This window comes from Alexandromys fortis, unplaced genomic scaffold, assembly GCF_014885135.2.
Source record: "Alexandromys fortis isolate MF-2015 unplaced genomic scaffold, M_Fortis_MF-2015_v1.1 scaffold_4, whole genome shotgun sequence".
Classification (NCBI taxonomy): Eukaryota; Metazoa; Chordata; class Mammalia; order Rodentia; family Cricetidae; genus Alexandromys; species Alexandromys fortis.
This window is the reverse complement of record NW_026067944.1, coordinates 32,201,774-32,228,822: the sequence shown is the minus strand read 5'-3', so window position 1 is coordinate 32,228,822 and position 27,049 is coordinate 32,201,774. Positions and strand designations below refer to the sequence as shown.

Sequence of the window (27,049 nt, the reverse complement as noted above, 5' to 3'; positions counted from 1 at the left end):
TTCTTTGTTAATAAGTTACAAAGAATTTCAACATGCTGACAGTAGAGTACTAAGCCAAGCTACAGAGCCTTCTGGTGGCAAGGCCACTTACACCAGCCATATCATCACCAACCCAGAAGTTCCAGTCTCTTGGGAAATAAATTCTCATCTCTAACGCTATACTGATTAGATAGTGATTACTTGGGTTGTTAGAGCAGGAGTAATTCAATCAACATGGGCAGAATGACCTTTCAGTTTAATGTAATCGCATTTTCACACACTAAACAAGAAGATTTGTTTGTCCCTGGTCTTTGCTCTTCCCTGACAGTCTAGGACTTAGCCTCCTCACTTGCTCTCATTCCTTTGTCTTTATTTGTTTGAAACAGTGTTGCTGCATAACAAGGTCATGGCTGAGAACGATTCAGACATAGACTTGGTATGCTATGCATTTAGGATATTGGAGAGTTAGAACTTCAAGGAGTTGATTCAACATCATTTTAACCATCTTAACGGGGAAACTCATACCCACTCAGTCCACCTGGGAGAGCCACTGCAGCAATTTAATCTCTTCATTTTAAGATGAAGAAATTAAAGCCCCAAAGAGACTAACTCGTTGATTTCACGGTAAGTTCTAGACTTGAATCCCCTTCTGCCATTCTGTGTAACCTCCATGCCATATATTACTTTCTTAGGCCAGCTGTTGTAGGTCTATATACCTTTGGCCCATGTTTAAAACAAAACAAAACACTCACACAGACTATATATAAGATGGGGATGATCCGAATCTCCTGCAGGTCCTCTGAATCTGTGTGTGTCTATGGGAATCTGTGTGCACATGTAGGAATCTGTGTGCGCCTGTGGGAATCTGTGTGCACATGTGGGAACCGGTGTGTACATGTGATAATCTGTGTGCACATGTGGGAATCTGTGTGCACACATGGGAATCTGTGTGCACATGTGAGAACCTGTGTGTACATGTGAAAATCTGTGTGCACATGTAGGAATTTGTGTTCACATGTGGGAATCTGTGTACACACGTGGGAATCTGTGTGTACATGTGATAATCTGTGTGCACATGTGGGAATCTGTGTGCACACATGGGAATCTGTGTGCACAAGTGAGAATCTGTGTGCACATGTGGAAATCTGTGTGCACATGTGAGAATCTGTGTGCGCCTGTGGGAATCTGTGTGCGCACATGCGAGTAGGCAAGAAGGGAAGTCAGCAGTGGTAATGTTTGTCTTTAGCCATTCTTTCTTCCTTATCACCATAAACTAAACAAGGAAACAGAATTTGTCTGACCTCAATTGTCCATGGAAATCAATTTGTCACTTGTCTGGAAACTTTCACAATCAGCCTGAATGTCAGTGTGTCATTGGGTCTCAGGACTTACGGGTAGACCTGCTCACTCTTCCACCTCCCACCCTCTACTATCCAGGCATTTCAGCTCACAAATAAACATGTGCTCATGAATACTCAGTCTACAAGTTCTGCTTGTTTGTGTTTTTACTCGAGTAGTACATGAATTTCGACTGATACTCCCTCACTTGGCTGTAGTTTTTAGGCAATTTGGGTAATTTTCTTAGTACTGTTGAAATCACTGCTTTATAGTTGTCTTGTCTTGTTCAGTTGGAATAATAGAACCTCATCTTCCTTTTGGCTTTGGTAGGTTGGAAAGAATTTTTAAAAGTCTGGTAATCTATTTTTTTTGTACCTGCCTCAACTTCTGTGACTTATATTCTTCATCATCTAAGAGAAACTCCTTTTCAATAGATTTCCAACCTGGACAAAAACAAACTGCCAGTAGCCAAATTGCTGCCCTGTGGCCCACAGACAATTTCTAGAATCTGGTTCTAACCTCTCTGTGTACCTCTAAATCAAAGGAAAAAGTGGCAGAGTAAGTCACTGTGGGTTGTCTGGCCCTATGAAAATGTCTTTGTATGTATGTAATTTCTAGTTTTTCTTTGCAGGAAAGAACGTAAAAAGTAATCTTATTAAAAAGGTATTTCTCAAATGCCAAAGAAATGCTTGCACTGTAGAGTATAATAGAAAATCCAGTACCTATGGAAGAATAAAATTGGAGGTACAATCTTTGACTACTTAGAAACTATTTTAAGTAGTATTCCACTAATGGCCAGAATGTCTGATACTGTTTATTTCACAAAACATAGAAGAGTATCTCCAAGTTATGGCTTTTATCAGTAAATATCTAACTTTTGAAAAATATGAATTCTTTTTTAATTCACCATGCTCAACAAACAAGCAAAAGTGGAGAGAAGGAGAGAGAGAGAGAGAGAGAGAGAGAGAGAGAGAGAGAGAGAGAGAGAGAGAGAGAGAGAGGAAGTGTGCTTCAAATACACACTTATTTCAAGATAATAGCCTGGCTACAGGGCTAGGCAGTAGGAAGCTACAAAAGCATCAATCATTTTCCCAGTTAGTAGCATCTGTGTTCTTTGGGGAGCACTTGTGTGAGGTAGATTGTGCCCTTGTCCTCACCTGGGCAGAGTAGAAGCTGAGATTGCCTAGCCTGATCTGTGAGGGAAGGGAAAGGAGGGCAGACTTGACCTGGCTGGCTTCACCACCCCCTCCAGGTTTGTTTTGTTTGCCTTTGTCCCTCCGCGACTCTTGCACTCATCGGCCGAAAGTCACCTCCAATCTTCCCATAAACACTGGCAGGTAAACCAGATTTTCTTGAGCAGCGCTACATCACTTCCTCTAGACTGGATTTTCAAGTTTGGGATCTGAAACTTGAAAAATAGAAGAGGAAAATACATGAATAAATATAGAATATATTCATTGACAAGATGTCTGTTTTTTCTTACTGTTTGTTCATCTAAGTAATATTCACTGCATGCAACTGTGTATTACTAAGTACTGTATGTAAATGTATAGTGTACATATTGTATGTGTTAGAATAAATTAGATTTCTTAAGGAAACCTACACTCTTGTGAATTAGCCACTAAGTCAAATAAACGTTGCTATGGTAAGAAATAATCAAGACTCCATAATTTAGAAATGAGGGTCAGAAAGACTTCTCCTAGGGATTAAAAAATAAAAATATCTAAAAAATAATTGAATATTAGTCACAATATTCTGGATGCACTGGTCCTCCAAGTTTTCTCATCTAAAAATAGCTCTGCATATATCTACATAGATGCAAAATAACTGTAGTAGATAAGTGTGAACATTTGCCAACAGAAATTTTAATATTTCTAGGGTTAAAACCAAAGTCATCCAGCAAACTCACATCTGCTAGCATTATAAGAGAAGAACCCAAATAAATACTTTATTATTTGATGTCAATAGGGTTTACTATAGTGACATAGTAGAAAAGACATCAATAGGAAGATATATATCTTCTCCTAGCTCTGGGAAAGACATTGAAAATTGCAATGTGAGTGAGAGAGGGGAGCTGCATATTCTGGTAAGCATGCTCAAACCTTCTGATCACACTGCTGTTATTATAAGCAGTGCTTGGGAGACATAAAACACAGGTGTATGATTTGCCCACACCGTCTTGCAGATTTAAAATCTAAAGCAGATTTTAGAACTCTGAAAAAGGCACAGATTCTCACCTTTGGAGTCAAAAGGAAGATAAATCTTAATGTTTAACCAGGTTTCCTTGCACTTTGTCACTAGCTCCTGCAACAGCAGACTTGTCTGAGGGGAGCACACCGTCTTGGAGAGTGCTTCCGTGGTGAGGCTCCTTCCGGAAGAAGAGTGCAAAGGAAAACAGGAGGCCTGTGAAGGTAAGAACTTGTATGTGACAGGGTTCAGGATACAGTACCCCAAATTGTGACAACTTGGTATTTACAAAAAGAGCAGAACCAAGAAGATCCCTCTTTCTTTCACTCTTTTTTCCCAAAGCAGGCCATAAAAGAGCACCTGGTCTTCCTCTAGGGTTGGTCATGAGACTTACAACTGGGGTGGGGTGGGGTGGGAGGGGTCTAAGAATGACAAAATTCTTAGCTGGGAACTCTCAGGGACAGGGAAGAACATGATCTGGACAATTTCTGCAAATTACCCTGCTAGCTACCATTTCATCATATCCTCTGTCCAATCATTCTTCTGCATGCTCTTCACATTCCATCAAGTTGAGCATCAACCACACACAAGATCAGCTATTTCTCTGGTATTTATTTCCCATGAAGGCTCCTATGTGACCTAAAATTTATATTAAATACATTAATGAGATTTTCTCTTAATCTGTCTTTTGTTGTAGGAGCCTGAACCACAAACTTAGCAACGAGTGAAAAAAAAAAAAAACCTGAATTTTTCTGTGCATACAGTAGGAAAATACTAAACCCTTTTAGATGTAAAAATTCTCTGATTCTTATTGCACTCAGAAAGAAAGCAAGCTACTTTCATGTTTCAAGTTTGTGTTTTAAGTTGTATAAATATCGTTAGTTGTTTAGTGTCCATGGGAACCTAAAACAACATGTATTTTAAAGATATTTGCTCTTATGTATTTATCGCTTAAATGGTTATATACTTTTAATACAGAATACTTGTGTTTCACGGTTCCTTGTTGTGAGCCCTCATCAATGCAATGGGGATTTTTTTCCATTGTTACCTTTGTACAAAGCCAAGTCATTTTTTGTTCTATAACAATGTACAACTTAAATTCCCCCATATAAATGCATATAAAACTATTGTCCAATCACTGAAGAATATCTATTTGAAGAGAACTAAAACTTAATTACAAAAGACCTGTCAATCAAATCTTTACTCTCAGCCCAGCACGAGGAAAATACCTTTCCGATGACAATTCTTGAGACAAAGCTCTTTAGTGTTACTATTTAAAGATCCCTATAGGGAGCAGTTCTTGGGCCCTGACAATGAACCACTTCCAAGTCATAAGCATGAACCAGGGCCCTTTGAAAGCACTTCTTAAGTAGATTTGCAACAGACTTTTAGGAAATGAATATTACTTTCATTTTCAATAGGGGTCTATGTTGCCATCACAAAAATAATCTGCTGTGTCTCCTCACATACACTTTTCTGCATTAAAAATACTAGAAAGGTCATAGCTATATTTAAATATTAAATGACACAGAAATCGCCTTCATTTTCAATCCTAAAATTTAGAATTCACAGGACAGTCAGGACTGTTTCACAGAGAAATCCTGTCTCAAAAAACCAATAAAATAAAATTAGGATTTTATAAAGTAGTTCTAATGAGCAGAGTGTAAGTGTTATCCTTGAGGTAAAATCTTCAAAATATTAATGCATTAATATACATATTTCAAGTTTTCAAGTTTTTACAGTAAATATATCACGAATAACCAATACACATCATCTTTCTATTGTGGATATTCTAATAATTGCAAATAGCCTAATTAAGGGTTATCAGTCTATTTTTACATTTGGCTTAAATGGTAGAATTCTTAATTAAAAAATGTTTTGTATACTATATTTTTCCAAGTTTCTTTAAAGATCTCTTAAAACAGACGTATTATGTCAAATTTGCCACAAGTGACAGTTTATAAAGAGTTTTAGTATATGGCCAGTCTGACATTTTGTTTGTAGTTTTAGAGATGGAAGTTGAGCTTTTTCTGAGTAGCAAACACAACTTCAGAGAACTTAAGAGAGTAGCCAGGATTTGCCTTTCCTATGTGGAAGCAAATCCCTATCGGCTTGTTCTTTCCTCACTGGCAGATGAGGGCTAGCATGGAAGTGTTCACTTTCCCCCGTCACCAGGGGACTGAATCACCCCTTCCTTGGTATCGTCTTTGGTAACTCATAGAGGTCATTTATTTAGTCCTCAGTTTTCCTCATACACAAAAAATGTAGGGTTAAACACGTGACTTTCATTGTCATTGATAGTTTTGTCTCATCCCAACCAGCTGAGCTGATGGAGAAAAGGGCTGAGCAGTTAGGGTTGCTCAACATCAAGTACCTAAGGCCAATCAGTTCTTCCTTAGTCGCAATTTCTGCAACCTTCTGTTCTTCCCAGAGCCAAATCCTCTGTTTATCTTCAGTCCTCTGATGTAGCAGTCTCCCTTAAGAAAACAGAAGAAAGCAAATGCTCCCCAAAAACCGTTTTTATGGAAAATGCCTTTAACCTGAGCCCAGTCAGTTAATGTTGCATCACCCCTGTATGGTCTGTAAAACAAAAGGAAACATTTCTTCTTGTTTAAAACCTATATGCCCATTCATTCTATGCATTCTGCTTCTGTACATTTCTTAAAACGCAAGCATTTATTGTCTCAACTGTTAATTATTTTGCAGAGTGATAAACTGTTGTGGGAGGTCCTTCTGCTCCTCCAGCCTATAGCCGCTGAGATACCAGCCCATTGGGGCATGGTCTCTCTCCCTTTAAAAAAGCAGCCACTTGCCTCTCCTCTCTCTCTCTCTTCACTTCCTGATCCGCTGGTGACTAGACTCCCTTCCTGGTTGCGCAGAGGGCTGTTGTCTGGGACGCTGATCTGTAAGTATTTTCCCCTTTAAATAAATACCACCCTATTAATCATAATTCCAAACTGGTGTGGCATTGTTTGTGACTTACGCCTTCAATAAACTTAAATGATTTAAAGTTCAAAAATGTTGGAAAATGATATGATGAAAAGCCTGTTCCTTCTGAGGCCCAGTCACCTAGCCTCTTCTAGGACCAAGTTCTGCCAAAGATATTTAGACATACCACATAAACAAGTGCACAGTCATTCTTTCTCATCTCAAAAAAAAAAAAAAAACAGTAAAACTTTACATGAGGCTGCAAAGCTTCTTTTCTCACTGAAAAATTGTTTCTTAGGCATAATATGAAGCCACAAAGAGTTATGTTTTCCCTTTGCAATTACATGGCATAAATTATGAATTTCCCATAATGTAACCTGAACTTACTGATGGACAATTAGCTTGTCTCCAAACTTTGACTATTGTAAGTAGCACTGCAATTGCTGTATTTATACCTTAGTTCACATATGTCCATGCTTGCCCTATGGGCTCAATGAGTTCCTGTTAACGGGTTTTCAACATAAATGGTATGTGGGTGTAATCTTAACAGATGTGTACAAGTCGTACCTTCACCAACATACTGGCGCTTGACAGTATACATCCTAAAGAAAACTTCTGCTGAGTTTCTCAGAACTTTGTGATTCCTGTTACAAGATGGAACATTTTCAATATGTATGAATTGTTTATGATGATCTTGCTGCGATCTCTTTGTTCTTATGCTTCTCCTGTTTTCTTATATTCTCCTTTTCTTTCTTTACACAGATTTCAACCATTGCCAAGTCCTACCAGTGTGTTTTCTAAAGATTAATTTTTGGAAGCTTTTCATATATAAGGATAGCTCCTGTGATATGTATTGCAACTTGTGGGCCCTGCAGAAATTACCTTTTCATATGATTTATTAAGTGTCATATTTGTGGATTCTGGTTTTTGTAATGTATTTAGAAAGTACCCATTTTTTTTACTCTACTTTATTCCACATGAAGATGATAAAAGAAAATTGTATGTTTTAATCCATTTTTTAAAAATTTGTTTTAAAGTTTGCTTATATATAATATACATATTTATACATACAGAATATACATATATTACTACCTATTGTATTATTTTTATATATTTTATCATTTTATTACTATTGTAAGGGGATCTTGTTTTTTGTTAGATCAATTAACTTATTGCTTTAATTTGTGAAATCTATTAATTTGTGTATATTAATCTTCAGCTCATTCACTGAATTCTCTGGTGGGTTCTTAATTAATTGTCCTGGGATTTTCACATGTACAATTGCATTATCTCTAAGTCCTAACAACTTAACCTCTTCCTAACTCATATTTAAACCTGAAAATTCTTTTTTTTATGTCTTTTGTATTTAACGACCTCAGGGGAAAAGAATTAGACAATCATGTACTGGTAGGCATTCATGCCTCTTACTTGGGATGTCTTACATTTTAGGTGGTCTTCTAATTTTTAATAATTCAGTTTCCTTCTATTCACTAGCACCTTCTAATTTCAAAAACCCTTTGATTTAGCACACATCCTTCCTCTACTCCTCTGAGATAGCACAATCTTCTGTCTACTCCTCTGACATAGTACAGATCCTCCATCCACTCCTCTGAGAAAGCACAGATCCTCCATCCACTCCTCTGAAAAAGCACACATCCTCCATCCACTCCTCTGAGATAGCACATATCCTCCATCTACTCCTCTGAGAACACATATCCTTCCTCTACTCCTCTGAGATAGCACAATCTTCTATCTACTCCTTTGAGGTAGCACACATCCTCCATCCATTCCTCTGAGATAGCACACATCCTCCATCCACTTCTCTGAGAGAGCATACATCTTCTATCTACTGCTCTGAGATACATAGCCCAACTACTTGCTCTCTCAAAGCTATCCACCTTATTCTTCTTCCTCTAGTCTCCTTTTCTGTTTCTATTCACTGTTGCTTTCCATCCAGCTTCTTGCCCCACCACTGGCAAATGAGTTGCACTGGAAGGGACCAAGTTCCAGAGGACACAGTGGCATCAGTGTAAGGGATAATGTCTCAGGTACTGCCCAAGCTTTCTCCGTGCCAGATGTGGCAATTCACGTCCAGTGTCTGCATGAATAGTATCCTTTGGATTCCCTCCACAGCTTGATTTGGTGCCTTGTCTTTGACTGCTGGACTGCAGTCTGGTTTGTTATTCCTCCCACGAGTGACTCTTTACATTGAATGTCCGTTTTTATTAAGCTATTTTAGGTATTGCTCTTGAGATTACCAATGTTTTCAAGTCATTCTAATTGGTCATTCTTTCTTAAAACATTCAAATGTTTAAATTTTATAATGCCACATTTAATTTTTTTTTGGAAACCCTTGTCTCTTTTACTAATAAAGCTTTATTCCCACATATGATTCAAATATTTCCATGTCTGCTGGTAAAGCTTTATCTTTCTGTGGCATGTTCATGCTCATAAGTGATCTCATAGACTTACATGATTGGAACTTTATAATAACTACTGTGGACTTCTTTCTTTACAGCATCTAAGTTCAACCAATCCCTTTCAGATTTGTTTGAGTAACTTTGGACCTAAGTTCTGAGTGATCACATGATCTACCATCATTCCTTTTTTATTTTAATAAATCTTTATTTATTGCATATACAGTGTTCTGCTTGCATGTATACTTGCAGGTCAGAAAAGGCCACTAGATCTCATTACAGATGGGTATGAGCCACCATATGGTTGCTGGGAATTGAACTCAGGACCTCTGAAGAGCAGCCAGTGCTCTTAACCTCTGAGCCATCTCTCCAGCCCACTACCATCACTTCTTACTTCAATTCATGTACTCACTTAACTGATCCCTGATCTAGCTAATTCAATTCCCAGAGGGGACTCCTACCCTGGGTGCTCATGCTCTCTATAGAAGTCAGGTATAAAAGGTTATAATGGAAAATTGATGATGCTCTTTCTCAGCTGAGAGTTCTTTAAAGGGTTGCTTCCCATTACTGATGGCTGAAACCCAAAATGCTTAGCCTGACCTTTAAGAATTTCATTTACCTATGTCCTTTCTACCTTGCTAGTCTTTCAGTACATTGCATTAAAAATTGTTTTGATTACTTTTTGTCTCTGCAGTATGATACTTGTATATAATATACAGTGATTAACCACCCCCATCCACATCCGCCCTCTTTCATCTCCCCGAGCAAATGGCAATGGAAGGCTTTTTGTAGCCAAGGAAGTCATGCTCTTCATTAATGGAGCCACTGTTGAGTGACTCATACTCCAGTGAACAGATTCTTATTCTCATGCTCATGAGAGAGGCCCTGGTTAAACCCAGTGAGTCACAAAGTGAAAGCAAGTAAGTAAAATAATGGATGGGATAGGGACTGTGGAGGGGCAGACTGGTGGGGGTGAGAGAGGATAGGAGAGCAGGAAGTGTGACCCAAACATAAATGTGTGCACCGTTGTAGACTTGGATACATGTATACAATTGCAAAAAAAAAGATTAGTAAAAATAATAAGTTAAGCCATTGTTTTATGCTGTATTGTCATTGTAGAGCAATAAAAGAAATATTTGGCCAACCAAAATACCATCCAGACCAGGAAGCCACTTTCTCCCTGGACTAGTACTCATAGTTCTCCCCTTTCTTCCCCAGAGTTGCTGACTGCTTCATCTTTGCTGAAGCTAAATAGACACATGCCTTTCTAGAGAGGCTTCTAAAATCCTCTATTGACCACGACACTTCTTGTTTAGCTCCAAAGGCTCCTTAGAAATCTTAAAGGTTAAATGTGTTTTTACTTTCTGATTCCTCTGTCAGTGCTGCCCAGTGTCAGATATCAACAGAAAATGTGTTGACAGAGGAATCTGCAAATTTCCATTTGCAGACTTCCAGCCCATGCGATTGAGATGAGAGCACAGTCAGGAACAGAGATGGCAGGCATATGTTTCCACTCTCAACTTTTCAAACTAGTCAGACTCCTGGCTTTTACATCAACCCTTTCATGATATGCACATGTACACCAAGATGTTGTTGTTGATGAAGAGTTAACGCCAATGTATTGTAATGGTGTTAAGGTAAATAACAGTTCATCAGTAATGCCATTTTATGCCCACATTAATCTTGATTCATCAATAGATACCCTCTGCCATTCTGTGTCTTTCTTTATACTTTAACAAAGCTAAGACCAAGTAATGAATCACATAATTATTCATTTAATATCTGTCTCCCATGCTAACCTGAAAGTCACTGAAGAGAAGGGTCTATGTGTCTTATTCATGACTACCAAATGAAGCATGTTCAGTCTATATTAAATATTGTTAAACACATGAAGTGTCTCTTTTATCATAAAATTTGAAAGAGTAGTTCTCTCATTAATTGTCAATGATTCTTCTAGGGGCAAAACATTTACTAGTTCAGTACAGTTACTCTTCATTAGGCAAAAAGGTCAGGTCCTCAAGGATTTCTCTCACATTATTAATTCAGAGACATAAAGGACTTTTAGTTTTTCTGGGTATGTGAATTTAAAGTAAAATATCTATGGATTTTTTGAGAACCTAATATGCTTCACCATAATTTAAGTCATTGTTAAGATGGAATTGAAGTGTGGAGGCAAATTTAAGGGTTAGACAGCATTTCTGCGACCCATCCAAAGGGAACAAAGAAAATTCAAGAACAAAGACAAATCCTAAGATGTAGTAGGAAGGGGGTCGCTTGTTCTTCCTGGCCACCCAGCTAGCTTAGCCATGAAATAACCACACAGAAACTGTATTCATTAAATCACTGTTTGGCCCATTAGCTCTAACTTCTTGTTGGCTAACTCTTACATCTTAATTTAACCCATTTCTAGTAATCTGTGTATTGCCACATGGTTGTGGCTTACCAGCAAGGTTCTGTGTCTGACTCTGGCTGTGGATCCATGGCATCTTGCTCTCTCTGCTTTCTTCCTCCAAGAATTCAGTTCTGTCTTCCCCGCCTACCTAAGTTCTGCCCTATCAACAGGCCAAGGCATTTTCTTTATTCATTAATGAAAGCAACATATAGACAGAAGGACTTCCCACACCACTGAGATTTCCACATATCCATTGATCACAGCAATGACAAAATCTTTCATTTACATATATACAGATATATCCATATGCATGCAATATTTACATATATTTCATGCCAAAACAATATTTTCCCCACCAAATGGTAGCAGTTAAACATGGAGTTACTGGTTCATGAAACAAATAGCACTGATGGCTTTGAGAACCCGGCCGGTACTCTCTAATTTGTTCTATTCATGAAACCAGCTACTTGGGCTTCATATTTTTATAAGAGAAAGATCCTAGGGCAGCTGAACTACTAACAATCTGTTATCTTTGAGTCTGGATTCCATGTTCTTACATATTTTGAAAATTCTAGCACTCAAATGGTTAATCTATCTTTAACACATGAGTTGCACCAATCCTCTTCATCCCTCTTCAGCTGCAGAAGCAATGATTATCTATAGGTTATGACTTGTAGGGGAGGTGGGAAATGGTGTCCCCAGTAGTGAATGTTTCAGTTACTTCAGAGAAGAAAGGGTTGAAGTTAAATTAAAAGGCAAAAGCTAGATCATCTAGAAGCATCTTGATATGTTTCCAAGGAATTTGAGGAAAAACATGAACTCAGGATAGCACATGCAGGATTGAGGAGAAAGAAAAAGAGTCTGGGATGATCTGCAAAGGTCTCAATTATGCTCACAATAGATTGCATAGCTCTGCAAACTGAAGTGGACGTTTGCTAACACAAAACCTCAGGAATTAAACCTGGCATACTCTTGAGATTTTTATCAAACATCTTGACCTAGGTCAGGAATGTTGAATGCCATTAGTGAGGGATAGTGAAATATATAGACATTGCTTAGTGCATTTTTGAAAAATTTGCCATGATGTCCATGAACAAGCAGACAAGCAAGAATGTGGATAAGAACATAGAGATACATTAGAAGACAAACCCTAGAAGATAAAGAGCAATTCAGCATTGATGACTGACACGAAAGGAAGAACTAAGTCGGAATTAGATCTTAAATCAGAAATTTTTACTAAAGACCAAAGGTTTACACAGTGAGAAGGTATGGGAGCTCTAAAGCTAAGGAGTTTTCATAGAAGCACAATAGAATTACACAGCATTCTAATAGCAGTTTGGTTGTTCAATAGACTGAGCCCTATTCTAGGGTGCCTGAGTTGAAGGAAATGGAAAATAAACCAGAAGCTTTCTTTGAGGATCTCTTAAATTTCTGAGACACTAATTCATGCTTCATTTCATTTTAAAGGGAAGGAATAGTAAAGGCAAAGACATGAGGACATTTGTTCCTAGTGGTGTGATGGCCCTAAAGGGATCAAAGTCAAAGATGGCATCGAGTATGCTGGTAGGTAGATGTGCTTAGAAACAAGCTGAAGTTTCTGCCTCTTTGAAGGCTGTTCAAAGGAATAAAAGAAGGTGGAAGGACCAGTAGCATTATCATTGATACAACAACTTAATAAATTATACTTTTGCATGTTAGTTCAACAGTGGTTTTTATGTGGCTAAACTCAAGGTGGTAGGGCTGGATTTCTTTTGGGTGGCCCTAGGAGTAATGCCTGTTTTGACTTATTAGTTGTGCACTATATCTTGGTGCATATTCTCTTTCCTCTATCTTCGAAGTAAGGGCACAGCCTCTCTCTGACCATTCTAAGGCATGATATTCTGTCTCTTGTTTTCTGTCTTCTTTGGCTTTTAAGGACGATGTGATTACACGGTACCCACCTGGATAATGCAGGGGCACCTCACCATTTGTAAAGTCAGCCAATGGTAACCTGAATTCCATCCGAAGATCTTTCACCTTTGCCATGTAACCTTCTGTGTTTCTAGGTTTAGAAGATGGTGTGTTTCTAGGTTTTGAAGATTGTCATGTGATTGGAGATTTTTACCTGAAGTAAACTGATGAGGTTTGCAAATTGTAAAGATAAAGATGCATACTGTTATTAATAATAGCTGGTAGAGCTTTATCAGAACAGTTTTCAAGATCCAAATGGCATTGCTGGGAACAGGAACCGGATCAGAACTGCTCCAAGTTTGCTGTGATCACCAAGAAATCCCCAAGTTTATGTTTAAAATACCTCAGTGGCTAATAATACCTCAACCTCAATCAGAAATAATGTCTCCTGGATTTTGTGTCAGACCAGTTCTTAAGGTGTTACACAAACTAAGGCACCTTTACTACTCTAAGGAATGAATAATCATTTTCCTTACTTTCACTTGAGGAAACTTATAGAATTGGTAATTTACCAAAGATCACAAACCGGGAGACTGTGAACTGAATTCCTTGCAGCAATTGCTTTTAACATCAATTACAATTATATATCCTTATGTGCATCTTTCTGGTTTGATGTACAAGGAGTCACTGATGATTATTATTATGAATAAGATATCAGAGGACAATTTAGAAACAATATTTGAGCTTAGGCAGGAACTAGTGAAACCCCAAAGGAGAGCAAAGTGACTTTTCATTACGTAGGCTATAGGGATGATGATGACATGGGCTTTGTTAGTTCAGTGTGATTGGAACACAATTGCAAAAGAACCTGCAGGTCTAGGCTCTCTCTTTTTCCATTCTATTGAGAAAACACCTATTGATTATTGGCAGTTGGGAAGAAATTGTACAATATGCAAGGTAACAAATTAAGACTTAAAAGTGATAAGAATTTACCCGAAAACTGCCTAATAATGCATGAAACCATCCATTCATTGCATGGCTTTAGTTTGTGTAGGTTCTTCCTCTCCAGGTTCTCTGATCATTAACCACCTCCCACCTTTACACGTGTTTTCTTACTTGCTTTCAGTGCTATCCCTTTTGTTCTCCCCACCCCATTTCTTTGTCCCTTCACTTGTTTCTCTCCACCGTCTAAAGTATTATTTCCTATCTACTATCTACTAATATCTTACTCGAGCCTCTATGGAGAGCCAGAATTTTGTTTTACAACACTCAAGTTTTCTTGAATTATTCGAGACAGTTCTCTCTCTGTCTCTGTCTCTCTTGCTGATCTCAAATCTACAGAGATCCACCTGCCTCCCAAGTGTTGGATTAAAGGCCTGTGCATCCATACCTGTCTTAATTTAAACAGCTCTGCTTCATCTGGGTGAAGTGTATTCTCTCGCTGCTCCTCAAATCTCCCTTGCCAAATTCCCAACTGCAATTTCCCCCAGATGGCCTGACGCCCCATGCATCTTTACCTCCTTCCCATTTTTCTCTCACTTCCTTAGCAAATAAAATCTTGGGTTTGTTTGTTTTTGTTTNGCAGATTCAGCTAGGCTGGCTGGCCAGCAAGCTGTCCCTAGCTCCACAGTACTGGGATTACACGTATCCATCATGCCTGGCTTTTTTGTTTGTTTTTTTTTTTAAGACAGGGTTTCTCCGTGTTGCTTTGGAACCTGTCCTGGAACTAGCTCTTGTAGACCAGGCTGGCCTCGAACTCATAGACATCTGCCTACCTCCACCTCCCAAGTGCTGGGATTAAAGGTATCCAACACCACCACCGGGCAACTCAAAATTCTTAAATTGTTTTCATGAGCTCATACAAAATCCAATATTCTTTACAAAATTTAAAAGCTCTTAGTCAGGGCTGGTGGCTCATGCCATCACTTTTGGGCGGGATTGCCAAGACTATGAGTTCAACCTGGGATACAGCATAAGACTCGGTATCCAAATATCCCAACTGAGCCCAACCCAACCAGAAATCTCTGCCAACCTCAGTCCGTTTTAATCTTCAGTCTTCTATCCTTTATGCATTACCCTCCAGCATCACAGAAATGTTCGTGTTTTCAGAACATGTAATGACATGCCATGTATCTGTATCATCCCTGTCAACCATCTTTTTGCTACTACTAGACCCTCCCCCCTTGGTTTTTGGAGACCGGGTTTCTTTGTATATCAGTCCTAGCTGTCCTGGAACTAGCTCTTGTAGACCAGGCTAAGCTCGAACTCACAGAGATCCACCTTCCTCTGCCTCCTGAGTGCTGGGATAAAAAGCATGAGCCACCACCACCCAGCTTCTTTCTCTCATTTTTGTGACAAACTCCTGACCACGCTTTAAGACTGTACAAACATATTTACTGTGAAGCTTTCCCAGTCTTTTTAAGGTGGAAATTTGCCTTCCCTCTCTGTTCTCTTTATAGTATGCATCTTTAAGTGAAAACTATCAATAGTATTAGGGCTAGTTCAACTATGTCTGTTAATCAAACCTACTTTATTATTTAACACATCAATCTTGTGGCATAGCTCTTCTTTCTGCTCGAATATATCCCATTTCCAGCTATATTTTTTGGAATGCTAGCGTTACTACAGAAGTGTAGCAAAGTATAAGTATGGTTTACCAGTAGTCAGATGTGTGAAATGAACGTTCGCTGTTATTGTTGGCTTGATAAATCTAAATGTTTTCCAAATAATTTATTATTTCATAATGAGTCATAAATGCAGTCAAGATGTATAAAGGAAATAAATCACTGAGCTGAGAAGTGTGTATTTGATTTTTAACATATCTGGGTAATAAAAAAAGAACCAAGACCTACGTGTATATCATAGTAGCAACATAATTTCAATGCTTTTCAAGACCACCTCTGAAAAATGTAGTGCACTGCCAAGAAAGTAGAAACAGTTTTACCCTTTTGATTTGTGACTTTTATTTACATTTATTGGTTTATTGATGGATTAATGTTGGCACTGCAGTATGCAAATAGTTTTATGTAGAGAAAAACAGCTGTTATAAGTTCAGATATAAAGAAATAATCCAAGAAAACCTGAGTCACTTGAGGTGTAATGAGGAAGGCAGAAACTATTTAAATGCAATAAATTAATAGAGGAAAATATTGGACAGGGGTTTAAAGGAGTCTCTACATTAAAAAAAAGAGGTGTGTGTGTATGTGTGTGTGTGTGTATGTGTGTGTGTGAAATCTCCTAAAGATGGGTACTTATCTGCTAGGAAGGAAGTTATTATCACCTTTAGAGTTCTGGGAACAAGGAGGAATGTTGTTATCAGAACTCAGAAGTCCAGAGGAGAAATGAGGAGCTCAGGACTGGCCCTCTGAGGAATGGGAATAGTTTGGCTAGAGCTGGTATCTCTGGAAGGTCATGAAAAGTCTGATATTTAAAGTATAAAACTGAAAGTCTGGAAACAAATCCCAATGACAAGAATGATAGTGTATAACCACCAAGGTGATGCTGTTAGGGGCAAGAAATGCGTGCACAGAAACATACTATGCCATGTTGTTAAAGTGATCATCGAACCATCCAATCTGGGATCTGTATGGTACTCTTTTAAGAACTTATTAGTAGTGAAAAAAAATAGGAAGGAACCTGTACATCTTTATAAACTTCCACTCTAAGGGGGAAAGACGATAGACGTGTTTTGAGAAAATAAATGTAAATTAAGTAAACAGAGTGGTATGGAGGTAGTTCTCACACAGGTGGTTCATGAAGAATTCAATAATAATCTGAGCAAACACCCAAAGGAAATAAGTAGGGGAAAACAAAATAACGATTTCTTTAATAAGAAGAATTGCATTTGCTATAACATGAAGTTGAAACTTCTCAAAGAAGACTTCTCAAAGGTAGACTCCTTTGTGGGTTTGTAGCTTAAAAATTCTTTTTCAGAATTCTGGAAGTCAAGTGGCTAACATCTCCTATAGTGTCATATATGGTACTAACATTCAAACATTCCATTAACCATTGTTCATTTCCTCCATCAAGGAAAAGTTTTGCTTGTTTACATGGGCTAAGCTTGCGGCTGGTAGAGCCAATTAGTTAATGCATATGCTGTCCAGCCTGCTCTACAAATGGCTGACTTTGTCACGGAAGTTTACCAGTCTCAAACTTCTGAAGCAATTTAAAATCCACCGTACTGCACAGAATTACTTCATTGTTTACATAACAGTCTTTGATTTTAAGTTAATAGTGAATGAACTCTGATATTTGGCAGTCTTTAAAACTAAAAGTGGGCTTGAACCCCATCAATACTTAATGTGAAACAATGAAACTGCTGTTGGCATTAGAATTGGGTTACTTTCTCTTCAGATAATTCTCCTAACATGCAGATACATATTTCAATATGCAATGGTGTCAAAAACTTTAATGGATTAGTTGTGATTATTTCTTCAACCATTTTCTTAATATGATTTTATTTGGAAAAGACAACTAAAATTTTTATAAGGCCCATTAATGGTCTCTTGTGAAAGGTTTTTAAAAAAATCAGTAATTCTAGTCTGGGGGGGGAAGTTTTACTATGAAATGTAGCATCTTTGTGTGTGTGTGCCTATTAATAATTCCATCAGGAAAAACAGAGCTTGGTAAAGAGAATGTCACCTCAGACTGGCCATGGAGAAGACAGAAAATCATATCACTTAATTACAGTTTTACTTCAAAGAGTATCCCAAGGGCTCTGTGGTGACCACTGGAAGGCAGGGAGGCAGTCTGGCAGAAAAAACAGGCACATGCCTGGCAGGGTTTGCAGAGCACACTTAACCTCTGCGCCTAGGTTCTTCCAGCTGTCAAGTCGGGATAATAGTAATTGCCACCTTCCGTGTGACATGAACATGAGCTTTGACACCTCCGGCTGGAGATGCCACAGCAACATAGATTATTATTATTAGAGCATAAAGTATGTATTCACACAAAACACCAGCACAATGCTCTTTTTACTCATATCATGCCTATAAGTACTGTTCTTTCATGTTCTTGTTTCAATTTAGGGGAGAGAATATGATCACAGCAAGCAACTCTTCACTGTCTCCATATATGGAGGAAATGGTTTAGATGTTCCACATCATCCTTTTGAGATATCCTCAACCTGTTACTTTCCTATGGTTTTTGCCTCAGATTGCACAATAGCCCCCGAATTAAGCCTTTGGCACCTTTGAAAATGTTAGCTAAATTACTTTTCCTGGAATCTGGACCCATCAGGGAAAGACTGGGGAAATGAAATTGGCTAACAATATTAAAATTTTGGTTGTTTAACATTTAACTGAATCGCAACAACGTGTTAAAGTGCTATCTAAACAGATAATTAGCTAGTAGTTGCAGCAGTGGGCTCTGCCTAAATTTAGCAGTGAAATTAGGTTTAGGGAATGTGAAAATAGGGAAAGAAATGTTCTCAAGGGAAACAGTGGTGTCAGCACAGCTGAGGAATGTCACAATAGCTACATTTTGTCAATTATGAGCATCATCAGGGGATCTCCCCAGCAATGCAGGGTAAGGTTTATTCATAAGCGAACCTTGAGGATAGGTGATAGAAAGGAATGATTGCAGGAAGGCTGGGCTGATGGAAGGAGAAAAAAAGGGGAAGGGGTGGTGATAATGAATAATAGAAGTAGCCCCAGTGCTGGGAGACAACATAGGAAACAGGTGAGGAGGAAGATGGGGGGGCGGGGAAGGGGAAGGGAGACTGAGAGACTGACTGGGTAGGATGCTGTGTGGTCTTGGAGGTGAGTAAAACATCATAAATCAGTGTGTGGAGGTGAAGAGATCCCGTAATTCAAAGTCTGAGCACAGTGTTCTCCTGGGCACAATGCAAGCTTTCGTTGAGCTGCCACAGGCTCATCTCTGGGGGCTGCTCTTATTCTCATCAGAGCGCATCTGGTGGAGGTTTCAGGACCTAAGGAAAATTAATGGTGTAAAGCCTTGGGACGGTGTCCTCCGCTTCCACTGCCCCCGCAGAGGGCACAAACCCTCCATCCTTCCCCTTCCTCCTAGGATGCTAAGGTGGCTGGGGCTTCAAGGTCAAGTCACTCTGGCTCTGTGTGTGTGGTGGATAGATGAGGGCAGGCAGACAACAATTTGGGTTTGAGGGAGGGTTATGGTGACTCAAAGAGGCTTCTCTTGAGGGTAAAGGTTTAATACTTCCCGAGGTCACTTTTCTGCGAAAAGCTCAAAGAGAAAGAAGCAAGAAAATAAAATGACACGTGCGAACATGCAAACGATCAAAGAAAAAACACGACCGCACTCGAAGCTTTCGGAAGGGAGAAATCCATGGCCTCCTGTTGCCGGTCGCCTGGCGCAGAAAGGGGACAACCCGGCGGCCCGAGAGAAGCAAGAGCTAGAAAGCAAACCTTTCGGGGCCCCTAGTGTCCTCCGCCAGTTCTGCTGACCCTTCCACCAAACCGCCCTCCCAGAGAAAGGAGCAGGCTAAATGCCTGGACTAACGCAGGCTCGGGACAGCGGAGAGCCGGGATGCCCCGGGCAGGAGGAAGGACTGGAGTGTCTCCCTTCAGTCTCGTGCCGGGGCGAAGAGGGAGAATGCTGGCTGGTCCAGCGGGCGGCAGGCATCCAGCTTCCCAAACAGGCACCTCCCGCTCCGGTCCCCGGAGAGTGGGTATCTGAATCCTGCCTTCCCCGCACCACCCCCTGTCGTCCCTGGTCCGGCTGGGGAACCGCACCACTCGGGAGAAGAGGGAGCCAGGACTGGGAGTCCCGCAGCCCTCCTCCCGGGTGAGCCTCGGTGTGCCCCGGCCGCCACGGCCCCGAGAGGGGCGGAGTGGGAGAGACCATCTCCAGCGCTGCGAAGGGGGGAGACGAGGCGGGGCCGAGGGGCGGGGCCGCCTACCCTGGTCCAGATCGCTCTGCCTCGGGAAAAGCCCGGTTTTCCAAGTGGATGAAGTTTTTTTTTTCTTTTTTTTGAAAGGGGAGGAGCGTGAGGGCAGGGCGGTGGGAGGGGCCTCGGCGGCGGGCGGCTGGGCGTCCGGGCAGCCGGGCGGCGGGGAAGGAGGGCGGGCTCGTCCCGGCGGTGAGGGTCGGCGGCGGCTCCCCCTCCCGCAGGGCGGGGTGGTGCGTTCCGAGTTCCCAGGAGTTCGCGGCGGGCGGGGACCGCGGGGAGGGGAGTGGCGGCGGCGGCGGGCGGCGGGAGGCGGGCGGCTCCCGCTTCAGCCTCGGCAGTGGCGTCGGCGACGGCGGAGTCGAGGCAGCCGCGAGCGCTCGGCCGAGTGGCGGCGGGCGGCGACGGCGCAGGAGCCGGGGGTTGAGGACACGCGCGCTGGCCCTTCCACGCCGCGGCCGCCGCCGCCGCCGCCACCCAGAGCCAGAGGCGCCGGGGCGCGGGCGAGCGGGTGGGCCGGGGCAGGGCGGGCATGGCGCGGACCCCGGGCCCGGCCCCGTTGTGTCCTGGAGGCGGCAAAACACAACTTTCCTCGGCTTCTCCTCCCGCGGCCGGGCTGCTGCTGCTGCTGCCGGCCCCGACGCCGCCGCCGCTGCTCCTGCTGCTCATCCCCCTGCTGCTCTTCTCCCGGCTCTGTGGTAAGTGAAGCGGGTGGGCGCGGGGCAGAGGGAGACGCGGCGGGGCGGGCGGGCGCGGGCCGCTCGTCCGGGCGGCCAGGCGAAGCGAGGCGAGGCGGTTGTAGCGGGCGGTTGGCTGCGCGAGCGGCCGCCGCGGACTTTGCCTGGAAAACTTTTCGCCGCGCCCCGGGCGAGGCCCGGGCAGGGCAGGGAGAGCGAACGAGGCTCCGGCCGCTGGCTTCCCGCCCCTGAGGCCGCGCGGATCTTCGCGCTGGGCCCCAGGGGCCAGCGGTGGAGCTCGGTGCGCGGAGCCCCGCGCGCCCCGGGAACCGTTACTTCCGAGCTGGTGCGCCGATGAAGCGGAGAGCGCGGACTTGTGGGCTGAGAGAGGTTAGGATGCCGGGATGCACGTTGCCGCCTCCTCCTTTCTCTCCGTTGAAACTTGAGCCGCGAGTCCGGAAACCCTTCGGACACTAGCCTGGAGCCCTGAAGCCTTCGGGTCCACGCCTCCTGGCCTCCGGGAGAAGGCACCATCTTAAAACCCACCCTGCGGCAGCATCCCCTTCCAGACACATTTGTGCCCTGGCAACCTTTGGATCTTTGGGTTGAGCCCAGATGCTATCCACACACAGCCTTCCAGTTGTTGGACGTCCTTCACGCTGCCCCTGCTTATTTTAGAAAACCTTGTTCTCGGGGACCCAGGATTTACCTTTGAAAAACGTATTGCGTCTGCTGTCCCCTGGCTGTTGAAACAAGTAGCCCCGGGTTTCTCCCGTGTGTCTTTTTTCACGACATGCTTAGGAGCTACTAATTTCTTTGTAAGTTCTGTTCCCTGGATATGAGTCTAGTTTAGATTCCTACTTTCTAAAGAGGATGAAAAAAATGATAAATTCACTTTTCATGCAAGAGAAGCAGACGTGATAATCACTGATTTGGAAAGAAAGAAAAGAAAAGCCACCAGTTTAGGAGAGTAAATGTCTGGGTAATATCAAAATGCTGCAAGATGTTGTTCATTTAAGGATTGCTGATGGGAAAGGTTGAGGAATAAATCTTAGATTGCTCAGATACTGGTTCTTGTAAAGCTGATGTTCTACCAGTATTTATTAAAAAGGAGAGATATGTGCAAATTTCTTTAGGTACGTTCAAATGTCTGTACTGTAATGCAGAAGAAAGAAAATCCTATAATTGGTAGGTGAGTCAGGGTAGTTGGCTCTGAGGGAGACGAAATTATGTTGAGATTGAGTGCCACTTAGAGACTGAGAATTTCAGTACATTTCCAGCGCTGGAAGGCAAGTTTCTGATCTATGTGGAAAGCAGTGTGATAAGTGCTATGCTATCTAATCCATAGTTTGCAGATCCCTACTCTGCAAATATTTGGTTCCGAGACACTTCTTAGCCCGGTTACCTCTGTTACTGGGAGATTCTCGACTGAATTGGTATGTTGTTCTTATAAGCCATTAAGGAGGATTGTAGGTAGTGGGTGGTGCGTATGACTTCGGGATACTTGGACATTCTGGGGGTGATAGAAGCATTTTACTGCCATGACTTAGTTTATGTTCAGTACCGAAGGAGTACTTGTCTAGAGGGCTTTTTTGTCTAGACCAAATCCAATAGGAGACTGAAAGCTATGTAAACGTCGATCCCCTTTACATTTGGGAATTTCATCGTAGCATTAGAGTGAGTTGTTGATCAGTTTCAGGAACACACATTAATTTTTACATAGGAGAAGGAAATAGGTTTGAAGGAGAGCTCGTATAGTGTTCAAGTGGGGGAGGATGATAGCTTATCTTAGAACCCTATAAACTAAGCAGTGTAGGGAAGTGTACTGTGATTTAGAGGAAGTGTACATTGGAGTTTTTAGTCAGCTCTGCTTGCTCTTGTAGACATAGGCAGTAGCTATGTTAATATGTGCCGTTCATTTAAAGGGCTGCCTTTTGGATTTGTGCTATAATATCCTAATTTATGAGCCCTTATGACTCTTAAAACATCGGCCTCTATTTTAGAAAACAGTCTTTGAATAGGGCACAGTTGTCTTGACTTAGGGATGCTAATGAGTATGGAAACAGAATTTTCTTCATGTAAGTGCCCCCCCCCCAACCTGTTGATCTATGAATGATGGTAATACTAGCATTCCATAGTATTAACAGGACTTGGCTCATACTCACTCTTTGATTGTGTACACTCAGTTTTAGAGTTGAAAGATTTTAGACTTTAAGATGATGACTCTACCTGGTTGTTAATCATAGTGCTGTACTTGTTTTTATCCCGTTTTTCTCTTTATAAATTATTGCATTAACTAGTTTGGTTGACGTCATCATGTTAATTTGACTGTTAAAAATGTCCCTCATCACTGGTAGAACTTGTATTTTAGAATATATATACCAGAGTTGCTGTTATTTTAGGGACTCTGTACTATCTTACTTGAATTTGAAGAACTAAATTTTTTCTCTCCAGGATGAGGAGCCAGGATCATACAGTGTAGTTGAGAGTGGCCTCAAACTCCTGATCTAATTCTTTCACTCTCCTAAATTCTGGGATTTTAAGGATGCAAACCCATTTCTGATTTGAGAGCTGAGTTTTTAGAATGAGAGTTTTAGAGGTCAAGAAATTGCCAGTTTTTTAAAGTCCAAGACATTTCTAGTTAGAAGGTCGAAGGGACCAAGTTTATATGATACTTGACTCAGCAAACATAACTTAATTTTGAAATTCCATATCCTTTTTGATGATAATTCCCAGTTGTGTCTCATTTTTTCTTCCTACGATTTTCCTGAGAGGTTGAGAATATTGAAGAATTAGAAGACAGAAATTTTGACCCTTCTAGGGCCCCATTTGTCTTTGGGATTCGGCCACACTGCCTGTGCCTTTGTACCAAGACTTTATCTTCTGATAAATGTTTAGAAGATGGTAGAAAATAAGCCATCACATAATGCAATTCTGTAAGAACAGTTTGACTATTTTTAGGTACTTTATAAACACTTGGGAACACACTTGGCAGTGTCTTGCCCGCAACATGCTTGCAGTGTGCTGATAGACAGAAAGGAAGTAGATGATTCCAGGACAGTTTGGAGTTTCTGTAGAAATGTGTATGACATCCTGTGAGTTTCATGGGATAGGAGAATGCAACTCATTAGGTTAAAAGACATAAATGAGGGAAAAATTCACTTCGTTGTTCTGTTGTCTGTGTATATGGGTATATGTTTACAGGTGTGAACATTTGTCTGGATGAAATCCAGGGAGTTGCATATTCTCAGCAAGTAGATAGATTTACTTTAAAAGTCCTGACTTTAAAATTAACTTCAAAATCACTTGAGTTAGTCTTCTTGAGGTTAGACAGTTTAATGATTTAAGACATTGTGTCTCTCATTTTTTCTCTTTTCCTGCAGTGTACTGTTTAATCACTAAAAAGTCAGTCTGATTCTGAATGAAGACTGCCACTTACTAAAAGTGAATCACTCACTGGTAGTGTACTTATATCATCTTATTAATAGGGTTCTTAGGATATTAAATGAAAGAATAAACTAAAGCACTTAGAGTAAGTACATGGGTGTGGTAGCTCCTGCATGCTAGCTTTTATTACATTGTACATTATAAACTGTCAATCCTAGTTGACTCTTAATCCTAAATAGTTGAATTTTCTAATTAATTGACCATTGCATGTTTATGACTGTGTAATATAATCAGTAGTTCAGAAATATTTATTAGATATATTTTCTATAAAGATGTAGCTAGTTCCAAATATTAGAATATAGTCAAATTAAATGTGTATTAGTGTGGAAACTACTTAAATCCTTCCTCAGCAATGTTGACTGTATTTTAAGATTTTTGGAGTTTTTCATATGTTTACTTAGAAAAATCAGTGATTCTGTTGAACATGTAGGGCTCGAGAATGGAAGGGAGACACAATTTGGATTCTACTTTCCGTAGAATCCATACCATCAAGTTAGGGTCTGTGTGAGTCTATATTGTAAAACATAAATTATTGGAGTGTTAACCACTTTTAGATGCAAATAAATTAAACTTACTTCTGTCTATAGCATCAGACAGGGGCCTAGCTATAGAGTTGGATGCGTGTGCTAGTATAAGGTGTATTTATTGGCATGCCGTGTTTATGTTAGGAGGATCTCTTACTTGAAATGCTTGAGAACAGGTATGTTTCAGATTTAAGATAAGAAAATTAGATTTTTATCTCATGTGTATGCATATTTGCTTGCTTGTCTTTGTGAATACCACATGTGTGCCTGGTGCTCATGGAGGTCAGCAGAGGGTGACACATCCCCTGGCACTGGAGATAAGATAGCTGTGAACTTTCCTGTGGGTGCTGGGGACTGATGTTGGATCCCCTACAGGAGCAGCAAGTGCTCTTCACTACTGAGCCATCTCTCTGGCCTCTGAGAGTCGAGTATTGGGTTATACACGTAGGTGATGTGGATGTAGATACCATCATGATGGGACTGAGGTTCCAGAAGGGAAATGTGCTCAAATTTCATATGCTCCTTGGCTTTACAGTAACGTTATATGTCTTCAGTCATTTGTGCATTGTATGGGAATTTAGACTTGAGGCATTATGTGCAAAGAACTTTTTGGGGGGAGCAATTTGAATTGTAGCTTTTTGGTTAATGGATTTGGCTAATGGTACTTACATTTACATACACACACATTAGTAACTTACAAATTGTGATATGTATCTTTAATCTGTATACTTAGAGAACTAAAACTTTCCAGGTATTCATTAAAAACTAATTGAAGAGAACCTATCTATGATAGTCTTATTTTAAATAAAAATTATTTTGACATTCTGTAATTGATCTGTTAAAAGTAGTAAGTGTATTTCTATAGATTGTTGTGTTAACTTTAATGTCTTAAAAATTGACAGGGCTATATAATTTTCAAAAGGCATTTAGTTAATTATTATTAGTATGTAAATTGAGTAAAATCAAATAACATTAAGACAATAATGGAATTTTAAACATTCTTCATACCAAGCATTCAGAAAATTGACAGTCCAAACACCATTTGTCATACTTTTGGTTTTTTAAAATATACTTCCTTAAAATTGCCTTTTAATTTTAAGTTTTAAACACATAAACTTTCTTGAATTTCATTAAATTTGTGATGTTGATTTTTTAAAAGTACTTATTTTCTTTGTTTTTGGACACAGTCTCAGTGTGTAGCTGTGAGGAACTTGGAATTCATTGCATAGATCAGGTTGGCCTCAAACTCAAGTGAGTTCCCATGCCCCTCTACCTCACAGGTGCTGGGATTAAAGGCATGTGTCACCACACCCAGCTTATATATTTTTTCATATCTATGTATATTCAGTATGCATGCATGTGTATGCAGAGATATTTCAGATGGGTGTGTATATGAAGGCCAGAGGTAGAGATTGGCAGTCTTGGTCTGTTCTTTGTTATTCATTGAGGTCTCCCACCTGAACCCATACTTGGACCCAGGTCTGGCTAGCCTGAGATCTGCTTGCTTTCTCCTCCCATCATTTATGTGGATGCTGGGGATCTGAACTCCAGTTCTCTGTCTTACTTGTATGCAAGCACTTTAACAACTGAGCCTTCTCTCAAACCCTGCATGATTTTTCAGTTTTAGTACGTTCTGACAGTTAAGTCATTAACTTAGGTTTGTTTGGAACCTGTTCAGAGTGGATTTGAAGTTTTTTCCTAAATGGCTTTCTTAGAAGCCATCAACTTGAACTTTTAGTGAGAGGTTCCTCACATTTGTCTTGGTTCATCTATATTGCACATTAGAAGGGATAATAATTTTTGCTTATATTGTGAATTTCATGTGTTTAGCATAGTGGCAAGGAGGTTACTTTTCCTGTATACCTATTGATTGATTGCCATCATTCTACTAACCAGGGGATGAGGGAAGAGCTGTTGTGTTTTGATTAGATCCTAAAATGGAATAAGAGACATGTACAAGATATACCAGCTTGTAATTGTATTGGATAGCTTAGAAATGGAAGTAAAGGTTTCAATATTTTGTGATTCTGTAGGCTTAAAGTAATTTATGCATGTGATTCTATAGATTAAAAAGAGATGGCAGTTTTTATAATGTTATTTTGTTTCCTTTAAAAATGCTTCACTGAGATAGTGGGTCTGATCTATTGGGAGCTCACCAAGGCCAGCTCGACTGGGACTGAAAATGCATGGGATAAAACCGGACTTTCTGAATATGGTGGACAATGAGGGCTGCTAAGAAGCCAAGGAAAACGGCACTGAGTTTTGATCCTATTGCATGTACTGGCTTTGTGGAAGCCTAGCCTGTTTGGATGCTCACCTTCCTAGACATTGATGGAGGGGGGAGGACCTTGGACTGCCCACAGGGCAGGGAACTCTGACTGCTCTTTGGACTGGAGAGGGAGGGG

The 27,049-nt window shown here is 40.6% G+C and overlaps 1 protein-coding gene and 1 long non-coding RNA gene across 3 annotated transcripts in view; both read left to right on the top strand.

Moving 5' to 3' along the window:
• Positions 1-3,621: 3,621 nt before the first annotated feature.
• LOC126505868 (uncharacterized) lies at positions 3,622-9,534 on the top strand. The gene is made up of 3 exons (XR_007592989.1): positions 3,622-3,728; positions 6,211-6,409; positions 7,195-9,534. It is a non-coding gene; the product is annotated as an uncharacterized lncRNA (long non-coding RNA).
• A 10,853-nt stretch (positions 9,535-20,387) lies between these two features.
• The window catches only part of Nectin3 (nectin cell adhesion molecule 3), a 109,072-nt gene continuing 102,410 nt past the window's right edge, over positions 20,388-27,049 (top strand). For both annotated transcript variants that reach the window (XM_050148780.1, XM_050148779.1), the window contains exon 1: positions 20,388-20,694. In XM_050148780.1, coding sequence (XP_050004737.1) covers positions 20,529-20,694 — 166 coding nt within the window. In that variant the 5' untranslated portion in view covers positions 20,388-20,528. The remainder of the gene's footprint in view (positions 20,695-27,049) is intronic.